The sequence below is a fragment of the Myotis lucifugus genome, unplaced genomic scaffold, assembly GCF_000147115.1.
Source record: "Myotis lucifugus unplaced genomic scaffold, Myoluc2.0 scaffold_300, whole genome shotgun sequence".
In the NCBI taxonomy this organism is placed as follows: Eukaryota; Metazoa; Chordata; class Mammalia; order Chiroptera; family Vespertilionidae; genus Myotis; species Myotis lucifugus.
The window spans coordinates 1,385,184-1,402,116 of NW_005871348.1; the positions used below are offsets into that span (position 1 = coordinate 1,385,184).

General features: G+C 52.3%; 1 protein-coding gene across 1 annotated transcript in view; it reads right to left on the bottom strand.

Annotated features, from left to right (window-relative positions):
* The window catches only part of FSTL4 (follistatin like 4), a gene marked incomplete at its 5' end in the record, with an annotated part of 22,346 nt that extends 13,967 nt beyond the window's left edge, over positions 1-8,379 (bottom strand). Inside the window, 5 exons of the mRNA XM_006100177.3 lie at positions 1,539-1,688; positions 3,538-3,656; positions 6,776-6,802; positions 7,703-7,837; positions 8,218-8,379. Of these exons, the coding sequence (XP_006100239.1) occupies positions 1,539-1,688; positions 3,538-3,656; positions 6,776-6,802; positions 7,703-7,837; positions 8,218-8,379 (593 nt within the window). The remainder of the gene's footprint in view (positions 1-1,538; positions 1,689-3,537; positions 3,657-6,775; positions 6,803-7,702; positions 7,838-8,217) is intronic.
* Positions 8,380-16,933: the final 8,554 nt, after the last annotated feature.

Here is a 16,933-nt window from a genome sequence, read left to right on the forward strand (position 1 = left end):
CTCCAGACATTTTAATCTAACTGATTCTTTGTTATATGACATCACCTGAACGGAACAGAGCCAAAAACTGATTTCTTAATTTACTCCCCTAGCCTTGCTCAAAGTGTCTCTCATAGTATATCAGTAACAGATTTCTGCAGTAACATTATCACAAACTTAGTGGATTAAAGCAACACAAATCTATTCTCTTACAGTTTCTGGAGGCCAGAAGTCTGAAATTAATTTCATTGGGGTGAACCAACATGGCTCTGTAAGGCAGCGCTCCCTCTAGAGCAGTGGTTCTCAACCTTCCTAATGCCGCGACCCTTTAATGCAGTTCCTCAAGTTGTGGTGACCCCCAACCATAAAATTATTTTCGTTGCTACTTCATAACTGTAATTTTGCTACTGTTATGAATTGTAATGTAAATATCTGATACGCAGGATGTATTTTCAGGGGTCGCGACCCACAGGTTGAGAACCGCTGCTAGAGGTTCTAGGGGAGAATGCATTTCCTTACTTTCCCAGCCTCTAGAACTACATTCTTTGGCTCATGGCCCGTTCTCCAATCTTCAAAGTCAGCCATATGCCATGCTGCCCTCTCCTTCTCTGCAGAACTTCTTTAAATTTATCCCTGCCTCTCTCTTAGAAGGATACTTTTGTTTGCATTTAGGGATCACCCAGCTAAACTAGGATAACTCCCCATTTTAAAATCCTTAATTCATTAACATCTGCTAAATTCCTTTTGCCATATGAGGTGACCTTCACACATTCTGGTGATTAGGATGGGGGCTTCCTGGGGGCCATCGTTCAGCCCACCACACACAGTAAATGGCATCTCCATTCTACAGTTGCTGAAGTTCAAGCAAGCAAACAAAGGCTTCTGCTCTCTCAAACCTCACATTCCACCCAGCAGAAAATCTTTGGGGCTCCCTGTTTAAACTACACCCCGAATCTGATCACTTCTCACCACCTCCACCGTTGTCCTCTCCTGCCTGGTTCCTGGCAGTGACCACACCCCTGCTCTCTCCTCCAGTCCTTTCTTAATACAGTAGCCAGATCGAGTCACTCCCCTGACAAACCCTTCATGGCTTTCCATCTCACTGTTTCTACCTCATTAGCCTTTGTTCACCTGCGACTTCCGGGCACCCACTCTCCCCCTTATCGCTGGCCTTCCCTCTGTTCCCAGGATCGGAATCCCACTTGGCATTTAGATCTCAGATTCTGTTCCTCTCCAGAGCCAATTTAAAATCATCTTCCAGTTCCTCTAGCACATTTCGCCTCGAGCACTTACTATTTAAAACTCCCTAACATTCTGATTTAGGGTCTGTTTCCCCAACTACCATATAAGATCTAGAACTTCCTTGCTCATCTTTGGCTGTTTTCCAAGCACCTAGCACAGTGCATGGCACCTGGTAGGCAGTAAAGACTTGAACCACCGCACATGAACCCCCTTTGCTTTTCCCCTCCGGCCTGACCTGCCCTCACAGTAGCCGGAGAGGATGCAGAAAGCAAAGACGACTTTGGCAGGCTGTGCCCCACTCCCTTAGACAGGTGTACCTGCAGGACTTTCTGGGCTTGAACGTCGACCACGAGGACTCTGTTCAGTGCCGGTTGGGCCACGTAGATGTACCGGTGCCTGACGTTCACTGCTGACGCCCACTGGCATGGCTGGGTGGCGTCCCCTTCCCCTTGAGGACAGATTTCTTCCTGTGAAGGAGATAGGCTACCATGTATACTTCTTAATCCCGCCCCCCCTACCCCCCGCCCCCGACCTCTCGGGATTCCCTCTCCCCTGACTCTCCTCGGTCCCTTTCTTGCCACACTCAGAAACCTTAGGATTCACAGAACATGGCACACAACCCCCCACCTCACCAATTTCCCCTCCTCCCACTTCTTCTGAGGCTGTACCTCCCCCTGCAGCCTCTTAATCAGCAGCTTCCAGGGCACAGTCTTCCACTCTTTTGTGCTACTTTCTCTTTGTCCTCATCGCCATTATTTTAAAAACGTCTCTTAATGGCCAGACGTGTGAAAGAGTTCCCTACACTTTTCTGCTTCCTCACCTCTCATATGCTCCTTAACCCTCTGCTTTTGAACTCACCACGAAGCTGGGAGTGTTCTCACCAAGGTCAGTGTTGACTCCTCAGTTGTAAATGAATCCCTGGCCATCATTTTATTTGAACTTGGGGCACCATCTGACTACTCCTTGGTTCTTCTCCCTCCATCCCACCCCATGGCTGGGCCTTTTCTGTTGTTGGATCCTGCAGAGTTCACCCTGAATAACTTTTCTTCTCTAAAGTTAATCTCACCCAAACCTATGGCCTTAGCTACAGTCTATATGCCTACAACTCCCAAATTTACATCTTTAGCTCAGGCCTCTTCCCTGAGCTCCAGACTTATACAGCCAACTATTTAGCTTGACTTGACTGTTTAATGAACATCTCAGACATGTAAGTCCAAAATCAACTCTCAATTTTACCATCAGCCCTGCTCATTCCATTAAAAAAACAACGACATCTCCATTGCTTTACTTCCTTGGACCAATAACTTTGAGACCGCCCTAGCTGGTTTAGCTCAGTGGTTAGAGTGTCGGCCCAAGGACTGAAGGGTCAGGGGTTCGATTCCGGTCAAGGGCACGTCCCTCGGTTGCAGCCTGTGCCCTTACCAATTAAACTTGCTACTTCCCGCTGAACAAAGTGGATGGACATCTAATCCAGCAGAGAGGATGAGAGAGGATGCACCAACTTCCTACTCACCAGCACTTTAGAAAGAGGGTCGGTCCACTTTAACCCTCCCATGGGGTGTCTGGCACCCTCCTCCTGCTAGCAAGACTCTGGCTTCCCCTCAGGTCCCCTGTGGTTTTACCGGTGACCAGCTCTAAGTCCATGCAGTTCTCCCCTTCCCCACTGCCATGGGCTTAACCAGGACACCACCTTCCCACCTGGACAATTACAATGACCTCTTCACCCCTCTGTGCTTCTAGGCCAGCCCTTTGGACCACTGCCCTCCCTGAGGTCTTGCATGTGTTCCTGATCATGGCCACCCTTTGTCTGAAGTCCTTCAGGGGTTCCCAGAGCTTTAGGGTACCATTAGAACGCCTTCCCAATTTCAGGCCCTTCCCACACCCACCCTCCCCTCTAGGCACACAGAGTACTTTCCGTTCCCTGAACGTGACATATTTTATCCTCTACTCTCTATGTTCATGACATTTGTTCCAGAAACCTGCCACCAACTCTGACTCGTTCTTCAAAACTGAGCCCAGGGATCCCGTGTCCCAGGGGCCTTCTCTCCTCAATTTCTAGCGCACCCGGCACATCCTCTAACAGCACCTACTGGGCAGCTGTGAACTTGGGGAGGCCAGGAACCCATTCATAGGCCTGGGCCTCCCCTCGGGCTCAGTGCGTGGACGTGGCTGCCTGATGAAGGAACGGGCATATACATGCTCAGCCTCGTGTTCCTTGAGCCTTGGGACACATTGGAACCACACCACGTACAGTAGATGGAATTTAAGAATCAAATGGCACCCGAGGTGAGAGACTGACTGGGCGTGGGAACCTACATAGCTCATGAAGATCTTCTCAGAGGGTTTGAGGTGCCTCTGGATCTCACAGTCCATGGGGTGCAGGATGATAATGCCGTCATCGGAGAAGACATAGAACATGTTTCCCACACTGAGGCCTGGGAGGAGCAAACACAGCCATGGTTATGTCCCTCAAGCAGCTACCATCCCCCCTGCCCCCCGTGGGGTCACATGCCACATCGGGCGCACACAAAACTGCAGCTCAGGTGCATGGGGTGCAGGCACGCAGTGCAAGTCCTGGTCAAGGTGGGGTGAGGTGAGATGAGCAGGTGGTGAGGGGAGCACGGGAGAAGGTGCCCCGAGGGCTGTCCATCAGAACAGCACACAGAGGGCCCTGCAGTCCCCGGGTGTCCTCCCAGACATGCACACCAGTCAAGCAGAGTGGCCACCAACACAGGCTTTCAAATCAACGACAGCCGTGGCTTTGACATACATGTGACCGTTCCTGTCCTGAAAGGCAAAGCCTCCTGGCCGTTCGTTGTCCACTAAATTCAGGATGGATGAGACGATTCCCCCAAAGCAACGGCTCTTACTTTGAACACATTTAGGTGCAGCGCCACTTCCTGGAATGTGGGGCCCTAAGAATGCTGTGGCAGGTGCTCCTCGGTCCAAACTGAGTCCCAGGGACTCAGTTTGCGGGCTCCACCTCTGCCCCAGCGGTGTCTCCATGGCAGCTCGCGCCAGGTGATAGAGCCCACAGCTGGTCGTGCCTGTCTGCCTGCCTGCCCTCACCCGGCCCAGGGCTCGGCCGTCTGGGAAGAAAAGGCCTTGGGGACCCCCAACTAGTGTAGCCTCCTTATTTCAAAGACAAAGAAACTGAGGTCCAAGGAGGCCACCTGCCTTTGTGCCAGAGTTGGGGTTAGACCCTGAGCCCCGCTCAGAGTGTCCCCTCACTCTGCCTCTCCATAAAAGGCCAACCTGGCACAGAGATGGGTAAGGTTGGAATTCTTCCTCCCACTTTCTCCCCACTCTTTCATATATTTTGAAGGTAGTACAATAAAGAGATTTCTATAAGTTCTGAAAAAATGAAATATATTAAATAAATATGCGGAGAACTCTTTCCTCGCATGCAGAGAGCACCAGTGCCTTGATGTGCAGCGCACAGAGGGCTCTGCAGGGAGCCAGGTTAGGGTGCTGTGCATGGGTGGACCCCGCCCGAACTCTGAACCCCTCTCACGTGGGCCTCTGTAACTGCATGTCACACCCCCAGGGCCTCCTGCATTCTCTGGGTCTCTTTGCAGTAACCTCACCTTAGAAAAACACCACCTCTTAAAAACTTGTCTGGCGAAGTTTTCAGTGAGTTAGAAAACAACAAGTCAGGCAAATAGGAATCACCATCCCATTTGCTGCCAATGACTCTGCAGGCAGTTTTCGGGGCGTCAGGCCCATGGTGACGGCACCAGTGTCTGCGGCTCCCAGTGAGGACAGAGGTCCCTGAGTCCATGAAGCAGCCTCGACTACCTCTGGTTCTGTGCTGAGAAGGGCTCTAGGCAAGAGGGTTCCTGCCATGGCGAACAGCCTGACCCCGCCTCTCAAAGCCGGCATTGACCAGGAGTATCTGCACAGCTGCCGAGGGGAGCCTGGGTGCTGGGAAGCCTGCCCCTGGGAGTCAGACAAGCCATGAGTCTCAGCCGGCTCTCAGCCCCCAGCAGGACCTTTGCTTCTGTCCCCTCTCCCCTGGCAAACTTCTCACTCACACCTCGGGGGCCAAGGGGGCCACAGTCCTTGCTCAACAACAGGCCCCAGGAACAGCCCCCTGGGGCTTCTCAGAAAATCGATGGTTGGAAGGACCAAGGTAAGATTGAAGGCTTAACAGAATCTCCACGGGGTCTGCAGCTGAAGCTACATTTCAGGCTGAGCGCAGGGCCTTGCTCATAGTTGGCAATGGAACATGAGACTAAACAAACACGCAACAAACAATCGGCTTCATAGGAGACCCAGCCTCGTGATCGACTGCCCCATCCCGCCGAAGGTTCTGTCTGGGCTTAGCTTCTACTCAGGCAGTGATGGCGAACCTTTTGAGCTCGGCGTGTCAGCATTTTGAAAAACCCTAACTTAACTCTGGTGCCGTGTCACATGTAGAAATTTTTTTGATATTTGCAACCATAGTAAAACAAAGACTTATATTTTTGATATTTATTTTATATATTTAAATGCCATTTAACAAAGAAAAATCAACCAAAAAAATGAGTTCGCGTGTCACCTCTGACACGCGTGTCATAGGTTCGCCATCACTGTGCTAAGGGGGCAGCAAGGGGCTTTCCTTGCTTTGTGTGCTCTCATCACCTCACTTCTGGGCAGACTTGAGCGCGCCCTGTGGTCGGTCGGCCAGCTTGCCTCTCTGTTCTGGCCTCTGCATTTTCCTATCTCCAGGCCTTGAGTCTTAGCGGTGAAGGGTACCAGCTGCCCAGGCATGATGGGAAGTGCTTGCTGCTGGGTTGTCTGATATTAGTGTAGCACCTGCCAGCTCTTGGGCAGCGTAGGTCTTAAGTGGGCCTCCCTAGCTGTACTTCACACCCCTGGGGCCCCCTGCATTCTCTGGGTCCCTTTGTAGTAACCTCCTTAGAAAAACACCACCTCTTAAAGACGCAGAGCAAAAGCCCTCTGGGTGCCTCATGGCTAGGAGCTAGGGTCAGGCAGCATCAAGAGTCTGCTATTTTTTGAACCAGATGAAACTGTGGTTTTCTACTTCCCATATTAGGCCAGTTTTGATGTACAAAAACGCAATTTTGTATGGCCCAATCTAATGTTTAAAGATTGCTTGCTAATACAAATTTTAAATGCCTAGTCATTTAAAAACATACATGTAAATAAATATAAATTTACAGAAATCACCGTAGCTTTCTCCTTCAGCATTTCCTCAGAGTATATGCTAAACCCCAACACCAATACCAGCTGCTGGAGAAAAGTTTAAGGCCCAGATCTGATCAGGAGCCCCTGCTGAGTGGGCCCCTCCGGTGGAGGTTTCAATGAGCTTGAAATGGCTACTTTCCGTTTCTAAATTCTAATGCATTGGTGACCATTAAAGACACTAGCGGGTGTGAAATCTGCTTCTCAGGGTGCGCCACCCGAGTTTGACTTGGACCTCCCCGCTCCGGTCTGATCTGGCACGTGAACCCCGCTTGTGGGACTGTTTGGCGCTCATGGAAAGATGGCCTGTTTTGGAACTACAAACACACGTGACCACAGACACAACACAGAACGAGTGAGCTGGTACCTTCCTCGCGCCAGAGAATGTTTGCAACTGCAGCAGCGGAGAGTTGGGAGAGCGGGAGCCGGCGGAGGGGAGGAAAAGAGAAGAAAGCAGAGTGAGAACCTTCCTCAGTGTCAGTTCGAGAACATCTGCCATCGAGTGCACAGAACGGCACCACGGACTCCCGCGGCCGCCCTGGGGACTGTGCACATGGACAAATGCGTCCGGGTCTCAGGACCCTCTCAATTCTGAATGAATCCTTGACATCAGGTCCCAGGATCCAAGGAGCTAATGGGGTTTTCTACTTCCCAGGGTGACAAAGAGGCAGCAACCTCTCTCTCAGACGCGCAGGATTACTTCCAGGAGAGCTCCGACTTTCAACTAGGATCCTCCTTATCTGAAACACGTCTGAGGACCTCCCTTGCTGGGAAAGACTCATATGAAACTGTGACTGACGGAATGAGACCATGGCCAGCACCCACGTCCTTGAAATCACAGCAGCGGACCCACTTGGGGAGCGGTGGCCACAAGGGAGAGCACCCTTAGCACCCAGGTGGGCGACATCCCTGGATAAAGGCTGGTGTGCATAGCCAGTCCCTGGGCCACGTGGGACAGTGGCCCCTGGTGGGTGGATAGTAGGGGGCGTTTTGTTAATGAGGGCAGGGGTTCCAGGGCAGGTAGGAAGCAGAACTGGGGCCAGGATATGTGAGCTTCCTGTGGTCCTGGGCTCTGTCTGCTGTCCAGAGAGTTCCTCTATGTTTCTAGAGTCAGGGAAGGTGTGCTCCCCTCTGGGCAGCCTCCGTCCCCAGTTTGAGCCCAGATGGATATGGGTGTTACCTGTCTTCAGGGGCTCATGGTTGACAGCTCTGGCCCTGGTTAGTTACTTCCCTCCCTGACACCCCGCACATCCCACCAGCTCAGTGAAGAGCTCAAAGGCAAGAGTGGACTCACGGGTCTTTCTAGCTGAGTCTTCAATGAAGAGGGAGGAGATGTCTTCGTCCACGCCCACTTCATTTTTGGCAATGCAGGTGTACGCCCCTGTGTCTTCATACCGGACGCTGCCGATGTGGAGTTCGCTCCCATTGGCTGCGGAAAGGACAGTGCTCAGCGTGGCCCGCTCAGCCGAGACCCCCCTTCCACCCTCCCCATTCTCTGTGTAGGCATTAAAAACACAGAGCCCCTCAGCAGGGCTGAGGGTAGCCAGCATCCCGGACAGTCACCCACCAAGGGCCGGAACACCTGAGTGAACTGAGGGTGACCCGGGACCTGACTGACAGCCTCTCATCACTGCCCTCAGAAAGCCCACGAGACTGTGGGAGCCCAGGGAGAAGAACAGCCTGGGGAGACATCTGTTCACTCCAACATGTCTGACTTAGAATCAACTCACGCCTCTCATTTCCATCCCGGGGAGGGTGTCAGCTTGAACTTGGTGGGAATAGCACAGAGACATCGAGGGCGGTTCTTACCCAAAAGGGAGAGCTGTTTAGACATCTGGGCTGAGACATCCATGCCATTTTTCAGCCAAGTGATTCTGGGCATAGGAATGCCCTCTGCGTGGCACCTCAGACTGGCCGCCACCCCCGGCTCCTGTGCCTGGGTCTCCGGGTAGACGCGGATGACTGGTGGCACTGTGGGTAAGAACCAGTGCCGGTAAGAGAAGGCCCTCACCTGGCCCCGGGCCTGGGGTCCAGCCACGAAACCCTGCTCCAGGGAGGTGAGCTGAGAGGCAACTCCGCACTTGTCTTTGTAAGCAGTTTGCAACCATCCTATTCAGCAACTCAAGCCCTAAGAGAAAGCTATAAAACGGATTGCAGGCAACAAACACGTCAGGCTTCCTACCCTGTAATTCATGGCTTTCATCATTATTCTAAATATGATCAGGAAGACAACCAAATATTTAATGTGGTTCAGCTGCTACATGTGAAGAGCAATAGCCACTGACATTTATTTCTGAATGAATAAAATTCAGATATATTATTTCTGTTATCAGCAAGCCATTGGACAGAGGCTTATGTCTTGCAGGAAGTGCTTCACAAAGCACTTATGAGCACTGACTGGCAGGGCTACTCATTATATCACGGCTCCGGGCAATCCATTGATTTTCCAGTGGGTCATTTTTATTGCTCCCCTTCTCAATCCCTGGAACACGGGTGAAAGGCGAGTGTGCCCTCCTTAACGCTGACTCGGCCGTGGGCCCTGCAGTCCAGCTGAGCATGTGTGGGCAAGGCGTCACCCTCCATAGGCCGCAGGCTTCTCTTACCTGGGCTGTCTGTGGGGAGGTACCCGGAAGAAGTGGAGACTGTCTGGAGGACCTTCCATCCTACCCCCAGCTTTGGGCCCAGGAGATAAAATAATTACCATTTTTCAGGGGAATTGAGGGCTCTTCCCTACTCACACATTTTACTCTACTTATTTCCAAAACGGGTTCGTGAGAGCGTGTGTAAAGGCACCTGGCTATTAAACTGAATGAAACAAAAGCATCACACTTCCTTTGGAATGACGGGGGATGGATTCTTCCTGAAGTGGGCAGCTACTTGTCTGGAAGCTCCTATTGTCCAATGAGAGACAGCATCCCAGGGCAAGATGAAGGCAGAGGAGGTGGAAGGTACAGTCCCGTCCTCCCAGGACCAAACTGGATTACAACTAAAATATAGAGCAATCATCCTGAATGACCAGCTGAAGGCTAGCTGAAGAGAAGTCTTATGACTGGGGAGAAAGGGGGGCATCTGTGAAAAAGAAAAAGTCTTGTAACCAAGAATTTACAGAAGACGCCGCATGGAGACTATAGAAGGGCAGAGACATGGGACGCGCTGGCCCTGCTCCCAAGGGCAGGGGCTGGGACTCTGGGGGGTATCTCAGCTGCAAAGGTTCCCCCTGAGGAGCGCCGGGTCTCAACTCCACGCGGGGCCCCCAGAACAGAGCAGCAGAGCTAGGGAGAGAAGCCCACATAACATCCGGCTGTGAAGGTCCGCGGGAAGGCTGTCTGCCAGGGAGACTGGGGTCTGCTAGAAACCCAGGTGCCCTCTTACAGGGTCAGTGCGCAAGATCGCACTCGTGGCCACTCACTCTGGGCTGCGGGGGAGGGAGGGCGGCGAGGAGCAGACTGGAGTTGTCTGAGTGTTAGGTCTGATCAAATAATTGAATTGATACCCTCTCCCCTGGGAACTGACCTTTAGGCCACTTCACAATGGACATCCCACTTGCTAAGACCATCAGCTCTCCCCTCCGGACTTTCCCAGAATCCGGACCTGCACAGAGAATTCACCGCCCAGAAAAAGCTCGTCTAGAGCCCTTTAAAAACCTGTGACTCCCCGTCTTTGGGGGCTGGTGCCATTTTGGGGCTCAGCCCATCTGGTATCCAGATGACCTAATACATTTATAATCCCTTACCATTTGGCCTCGTGCGTTCCTCCTTTGGTGACCCCAACATTGAGAAGAGACTGGGTTGTGTGGCTCCGGGTAGAGAGCTGAAGGGAACGCCACAGGTCCCCATGCCGGGCCCCCTCCCACACCGCCCACAGATGCCGGCTCTCCTGGCTCAGGCACTCCCTCCATACGGCATCAGTAAGGCCTTCACTTGCCACCCTGTCGAAAAGCCCCACCGTTTAGCTGACTCTCCTTATCCCTGTTTTTAGAAATTTCCTCCTTAGTACCTTTCGCCCTTTGACACATACATGAGGGCAGAGTTTGGTCTGTTCACAGCTATGCTTCTAGTGCTCAGCCTGGTGAGTGGCATGTAAAAACCCCGTAAATCTCCGCTGAATGAACGGAGTGATGACGACACTGAGATCTGAGGGAAAAGGGGAGTTGGCAGCAAAGTGTGTGTGTGGTGGGGAGCATTCTCAGGGAGGGAACAGTGTGCGGTGGGGAGTCAGGAGGCCAGGCGTGTTGGGGAAGCGAGAAGCATTCACGGGGCTGGAGCATGGGGGGAGGCAGGCAGGACCGGCTCACTGTGCAGGAGTGTGTGTGTGTGTCTGTATGCGTGGAGTGTGGACTCACGGGGACAGGTGGCTGCTGTTGCCCCTCTGGGCCCCGGTGGCCAGGCCTCCCCTCTTTTTCCTGAAGGACTGGTGTAGACTGGAAACTGAAGCACAGCCAGGGCAGCGGTGGGAAGCGGCCTCGCAGACAGGCCTAGGCCCCCCGGCAACCTAGGAGATCCACTGAAGAGCTCATCTGGCCTTGACCTGACTACCCGCTAAGGGGAAAACTAGCACAAGGATGTTAAAGAAAATGACCCCATCACTTGGGTGGGAGCTCACCACTGCCTCCAGGACCAAACTGTCCCCTTCACATGCGATGAGGCACCACGGAGCCTGCCGTCGGTGCAACAGGCCCCGGGGTCTGAGCCAGCACCTGTTCACCGCAGGCAGAAGCTGGGCCTCCTACCAGAGCCAGAGCTCTGGGTCCAGCCTCCTGCCAGGACAGGCAGAGCCCGAGGAGAGCCCCGGGCAGTGAGGCATCAAAGACCTGGTGCCCTTGAGCCCCACTTGGACAGGGCCCTGTCCTGCTACGGAGAAAGCATCCTGCCTGCCCCGAGGGGGGTGGGGCGGGGGGGAAGGGGAGAATCAGCTTTCTGCCAACAACAAGGCAAGGACCCGACTGTTTTTGTTTTTATTGGGGGGGGCCCTGACCTCCCCTCTTCTTTGGTGTAATTTGTGCACTAAAAATCATTTGAGATTAATATGTCCTGTGTAAACACCTTCATTTAAAAAAGTTTGCCAAGCCTTCCAGTGAAAATGTTGAAAACATGACACAAAGGCCCATGTTCTTTGGGAAGCATCGGTCACTCCCGAGGTGGAAGGAGCACGAACGTGTCCCAAGTAAGAGGCACATTCACCAAAGCACCACGTGGGAGAAGTCAACAGATGCGGGAGGTGATTATTGCGTTTTTGGGGGATGAATTGTTACTTGTCTGAAGGGTGGGGAGGTCGAGGGTGTTTTTAATTTAATGGATTAATCATTTATGTCTGGAGTTCTTGCTCCTTCTGATGAAAGCAATGCAGGAGGTTTGCATGAAGTTATAAATCATGTCAGTGTTTGGGCCTCGTCCCTGGGAGGCCTGGTCTATGGGGAAGTAATACTAATAATTTAAGAGAGGCAGTAGTTTCCTGGGAGGGATTCCTTTAGCCACCCAGGTCAAGGCCGAGTCACGAGGGAGAGCTTCAGAAGATGGTGGCCCAGCCTGTATATGGGGGTCCTGCTCTTGCCACCAGAGAGTGAGGCAGCTCCAGGGAGAAGAAGTCTATATTTTATTCCTCATTTGGCAAATTTCTGTGGGTCTTAATTTTCCCATCTGTATAATGGGTTGGAGGCTCTCTGAGGAGCCACTAGCTCAGACTTGTGCCCACCAACTACAGTAAAATAGGGCTCGAGACAACCCCAAATCTCCCCCATATCTTCTCCTACCATGGGCTTTGAACTATATCTGTATCAGGCTTTTCCATATATCATATCTCATCAGGCCTCTGAGGCAGGATGTGTTATTATTATTCCCGTTTACAGGTAAGTTTACTAGCCTAAGACTGTATGTCAAGGAAGTACCAGCACTAGGTCTGTCTGGCTCAGAGTTCATGTCTTGACCCTTTGACAGAGGTGCTGGCAGCTTGGGTCTGCGCTGGGCCTAGGATGGAGCAGCCCCCAGCCTAGCTCTTGTTCCCAGGAGTGGCATCTCTGTCTCATGGGCCCACAGGCCACACACAAACTCCCCAGCACAGCTGCTGTTCTGGTAGACTCTTCTGAGCCCCGCCCCCATCTCCTCCTTTCATGCTCCTCCCCTTCCTGTCTACCCTCTGAAGCGATCCCAGCTGGAGGACCAGACACGGAACATTGCTCTCTCTCTGTGCGTCTGAGCACTGCCTCAGAGTAAGCCACAGGCCACCTGCCACCTGAAGGGGACCCAAAGGGACCTCAGCAGCCCTGCTGGGCAATTGCACCGAATTCTACCCAAGCTGCTCAGGGCCATCTTTCAAGCTTTGGGTGGTGGGAAGGAACCAATTTCACAGGTGAATGTTGCCGCCTTCCCACCCCTTCCTCAGGGGACTCCGTAGAAACACAGTGCTCTGCGTGTCTGAGCACCAGCAGTGCCTTCTCAGCCTCCCCAGGTCCACCTGCCCAAACGTTACCCGCTGGCACCAGGCCACAGCCTGCAAAGCTCCCCATGCCCCCCGCCTCTGAGAGCCTCCTGGGAACCCGAGCAGCACCGGGAGTCTGCACAGTGACTGCTCAGCCCCACCCGGAGCTGGTGACACCCAGCCATGCAGTTCCCCAGCTCCTGTCCTGCTGGGGGCAGGGGCTGGGCCTTACAGTCACTGCCAGGGGTCCTTGCTCAGATTCTCGCTAGGCCAGCTGTTTCTGATCAGGTCTAAGCTCAACACTGGGACAGAGATGAATGAGTGAATGAGGCAGGGTTCCTGTCCCCTGTCCCCCACAGTGTGCAGCCCATGTAGCCACAGGAATGTCATTTCTTTAATACGGCTTTTTCCTTAATTCAAGCCAGCTCTGTCCAGTCTCATCGCAGCACGACTCACTTGCCTCCTTTGACCAGGTCCCTCCACCTTTGCACACACTGCACCACCACTTCCTCATCATTAAGCCCTCAGGACAATTAGGTTCTGGTCAGTGTCAAACTGCCTTAAAGAGCAAAGCCTTATGGTCATAGAGAACAGTTTATGAACGTGACCCCAAAGGCAAGGGAAGTAAAGGCACAAATAAATGAATGGGACTGTATCAAACTAAAAAGCTTCTGCTCAGCAAAAGAAACGGACAACAAAACAAAGAGGCAGCCAACCAGATGGGAAATGATATTTGCAAACAGACAAAGGCTTAATTTCCAAAATATATAAAGAACTCATAAAACTCGCACCAAACAAGCAACCCAATCAAAAAGTAGGGAGAGGACCTGAACAGACACCTCTCCCAGGAAGAAAATATGAACAGCCAATAGATATCTAAAAAATGTTCAACCTCACTGGCAAATAGGGAAATGCAAATCAAAACTACCATGGATACCACCTTACCCCTGTGCGAGTGGCCATTATCAACAAGACAAGCAATAACAAGTGTTGGAGAGGCTGTGGGAAAAAGGGAACCCTCATTCACTGCTGGTGGGACTGTAGTCCGGTACAACCACTCTGGAAAGTACTCTGGCAGTTCCTCAAAAATTAAAGACCAGAGCTGCCATACGGCCCAGCAATCCCTCTCCTGGGAACACACCCGAAAAACTCGAAATCATGTATTCGCAAAGATACATGCACCCCTATGTTCACTCTAGCATTATTCACAGTGGTCAAGACATGGAAACAAACAAAGTGTCCTGCAATAGAGGACTGGATAAAGAAGATGCGGTACATATTCACAATGGAATACTATTCAGCATAAGAAAGGACAAAATAGCACCATTTGCAACAACATGAATGGACCTTGAGAACAGTATGCTGAGTGAAATAAGTTAGTCAGAAAAAGCTGAGAACTATAGTATGACTTACTCATATGTGGGATATTAAAACTGAAATGCATGAATATAAACAGCAGTCAGTGTGGTGGTTGCCAGAGGGAAGGGGGTGAGGGGAGAAGGGGGCCCTAATATAAGGTGACAGGAGAAGATCTGACCTTGGGTGGTGGGCACACGGTGCAATATACAGATCTTGTAACATAGAAACCCACACCTGAAACCTATGTGCTCATGTTAACCAATGTCACCCCAACCAATTAGATAAATATTTAAAGAAAAGAACAAAGCCTCAACTCTGTTGATTAAGAGAAGAGAGTTTCCGTCAAACTAAAGATAACACCTTGCCCTTAGTTATGCCTCAGCCCCAGACCCATGAAGGTGGACTGGCCCTACTGACCACATTCTTGCATAACCAGACAGAACAACTCCATGGCTGACATTAGGACCAGATGCACTACTAACCACCCCCACCTTGGCCCTGACCTGTCAGTGGGCCCCTGACCCTAACTCCTTTAGTTGCGATGATTAACGATTTTCTCTCTCTAATCCATCCCCCAGAAGCCGTCAGGGAACCAGGTTTTAGAACACTAGCTCACCCGTGTCTCCGAGCTGGGTGCTACTTCCTTCAATAAACCTTTCCTTTCTTTGCTACTAACTCCTGTGCATGTCTTATTGGGCTGTGATGCATGCAGGAAAACAAACCCCTTCAGGTCTGTAACACCCACAGCAGCTCAACATTGACCTGCTGTCCCCCTGCCCGTGCACCCCACATCTGGATTCTCCAATAGCAACAACACCACGACCCGGCAAGGAGGGGAGGCCAGGGGTCAAGAGCCTGAGCTTCGGAGTCAAGATCTGTCTGCACTTACTAACTGTAGGGCTGGGGGTTTGGGCAAATCACTTGCTGTCTCTGAGCCCCAGGTTCCTCATTTTGAAACAGGGATGGTGCATGGGAGATATCCAGCAAGGGTTACCACTGGAACTGTGTCTTCCATACCACTCTACTTTCAACAACACCTTCCCACCGCCCTACCCAGTACGCACTTCCCTCTCAGTCCAGCACAGCAAGCTTAACTTCTGGAATACTTTGACCACCTCTCACCTTATTCCCAGGTCAGCAGGCAGTGGACTTGTGTCCTTATGAGGTTACAGTTGGCCGATGTTAGCATGTTGCTCCCATGAGGGGGTTGGTTAATGGCCCCAAATGCCATCCCAAGTGCCTGGGAGTCAGCGCAGCCCAGGGACCTCGGGGCTCGGGGAGCTAGGGCCACCTGACTGGCCTAGCCCAGCTGTCATGCAGCCAAGCACATGTCTACATTTAATGAGGGAGAACACTGATCACAAATAAAGAGGTCCCAGCATGCCTCCTCCAATTCCACTGAGAGGACTTTGGCTGGCAGAGAAGCCTGGGATCTCTAAGCAATTAGGAAATGGATCTCAAACGGCCTCTCTTTGGATCTGTGGGGAGGTTTTGCTCTGTTTAGACTCCCCCAGAGCCAGGAGCAGCCTCTTCAGGGGAGATGAGCACTGGCTGGGCCGGTGGGGCTGTGGGGAGTCGGGGGAGGGGAGCAGAGGCCCGGAGGTAGAGGGAGGAGAGCACTCCCCACTGCCAGGTGGACAGTCACTCCCACCTGGTGGGAGGAGTCTCTTTTCTCCTTGGAGCCCAGGCCACCACAAGTGTGTGTGGGCCTGGGCCTTGCTGCGAGATTCCGCACAGGGAGGACAGAACCGGCTCCTCCGCATCCTGAGTCCCAGAATTCTGGGGAGACTCGGGGCAGAAGGCCCTCCTAGCACCACGGTCTGGCCACTTCGTGCAGGAAGGCGTTTGAGACCACGGTCTCCTCTGGAAACCCAGGCGCACCTGTACCGGCTCTCACCTGTCAGTACCAGGCAAGCGGCTCCCCTCCCTCCCCACAGACTTGCTTTGGAGGGAATGAGGAGGACAAGGCTCAAGCCCTCTCTTTGTGCCCTTGGTTCTTGTGAAGTGAGGGCAGGAAATGAAGGGCTGAGCTGAGGCTCTGGGGATATTGATTGATTTCCCGTTTCCAGGCTTGTCTGAGAACCCCAGGGATCCCGGGCAAACCACGTGGCGTTCTTCTGCAGCCAAACCGTCCCCAGCATGGTGCTGTGCGTTTACCCGCGCCCGTTTTAGGCCGGAAAGCCCTCTTCACACTGCGGACCACGTGTCCGGCCCCTGCCGGGGTGAGGCCCAGACACTGCTGCCCCCTGCACGTCAGCTGGGCTGGCTCCCTCGGCGGGTGTTATAACTAATAGCTCCTGAGTTATTCTGGGGAAAGCCAGAGATTTCATCGTAGGCCTGGATTCAAGCCAACAAGCACAGCCGCAAACCCCAAGAGGATTAAGTGTATCCCAGCTCAAGGGAGGTACTAATAAAATACGGCTTAGCACATATGAGTATAAAAGTCCCTAAAACATCCTATAGGGTGAATGCACAGGCAAACTGAGCTCACCCAGTTGTCCTTAAGTGCCTTGTCACCGTGGATCCCAGAGGTAAGCAAAATTGAACCTCATTCTTGACATCTTGCTCACTTTATCTGAGCAGAAGCCCTGAACACCAGCTGGCTCAAAGGATGTGGGGCTGGCTTGAGCTTCTATACCAGTGGTTCTCAACCTTGGCTGCACATTAGAATCACCTGGGAATCTTTTTAAAATCCTGATTTCTGGGCCTCATCCTCCAGAAATTCTGTTTCTTGTTACTAATGTTGTGGCCC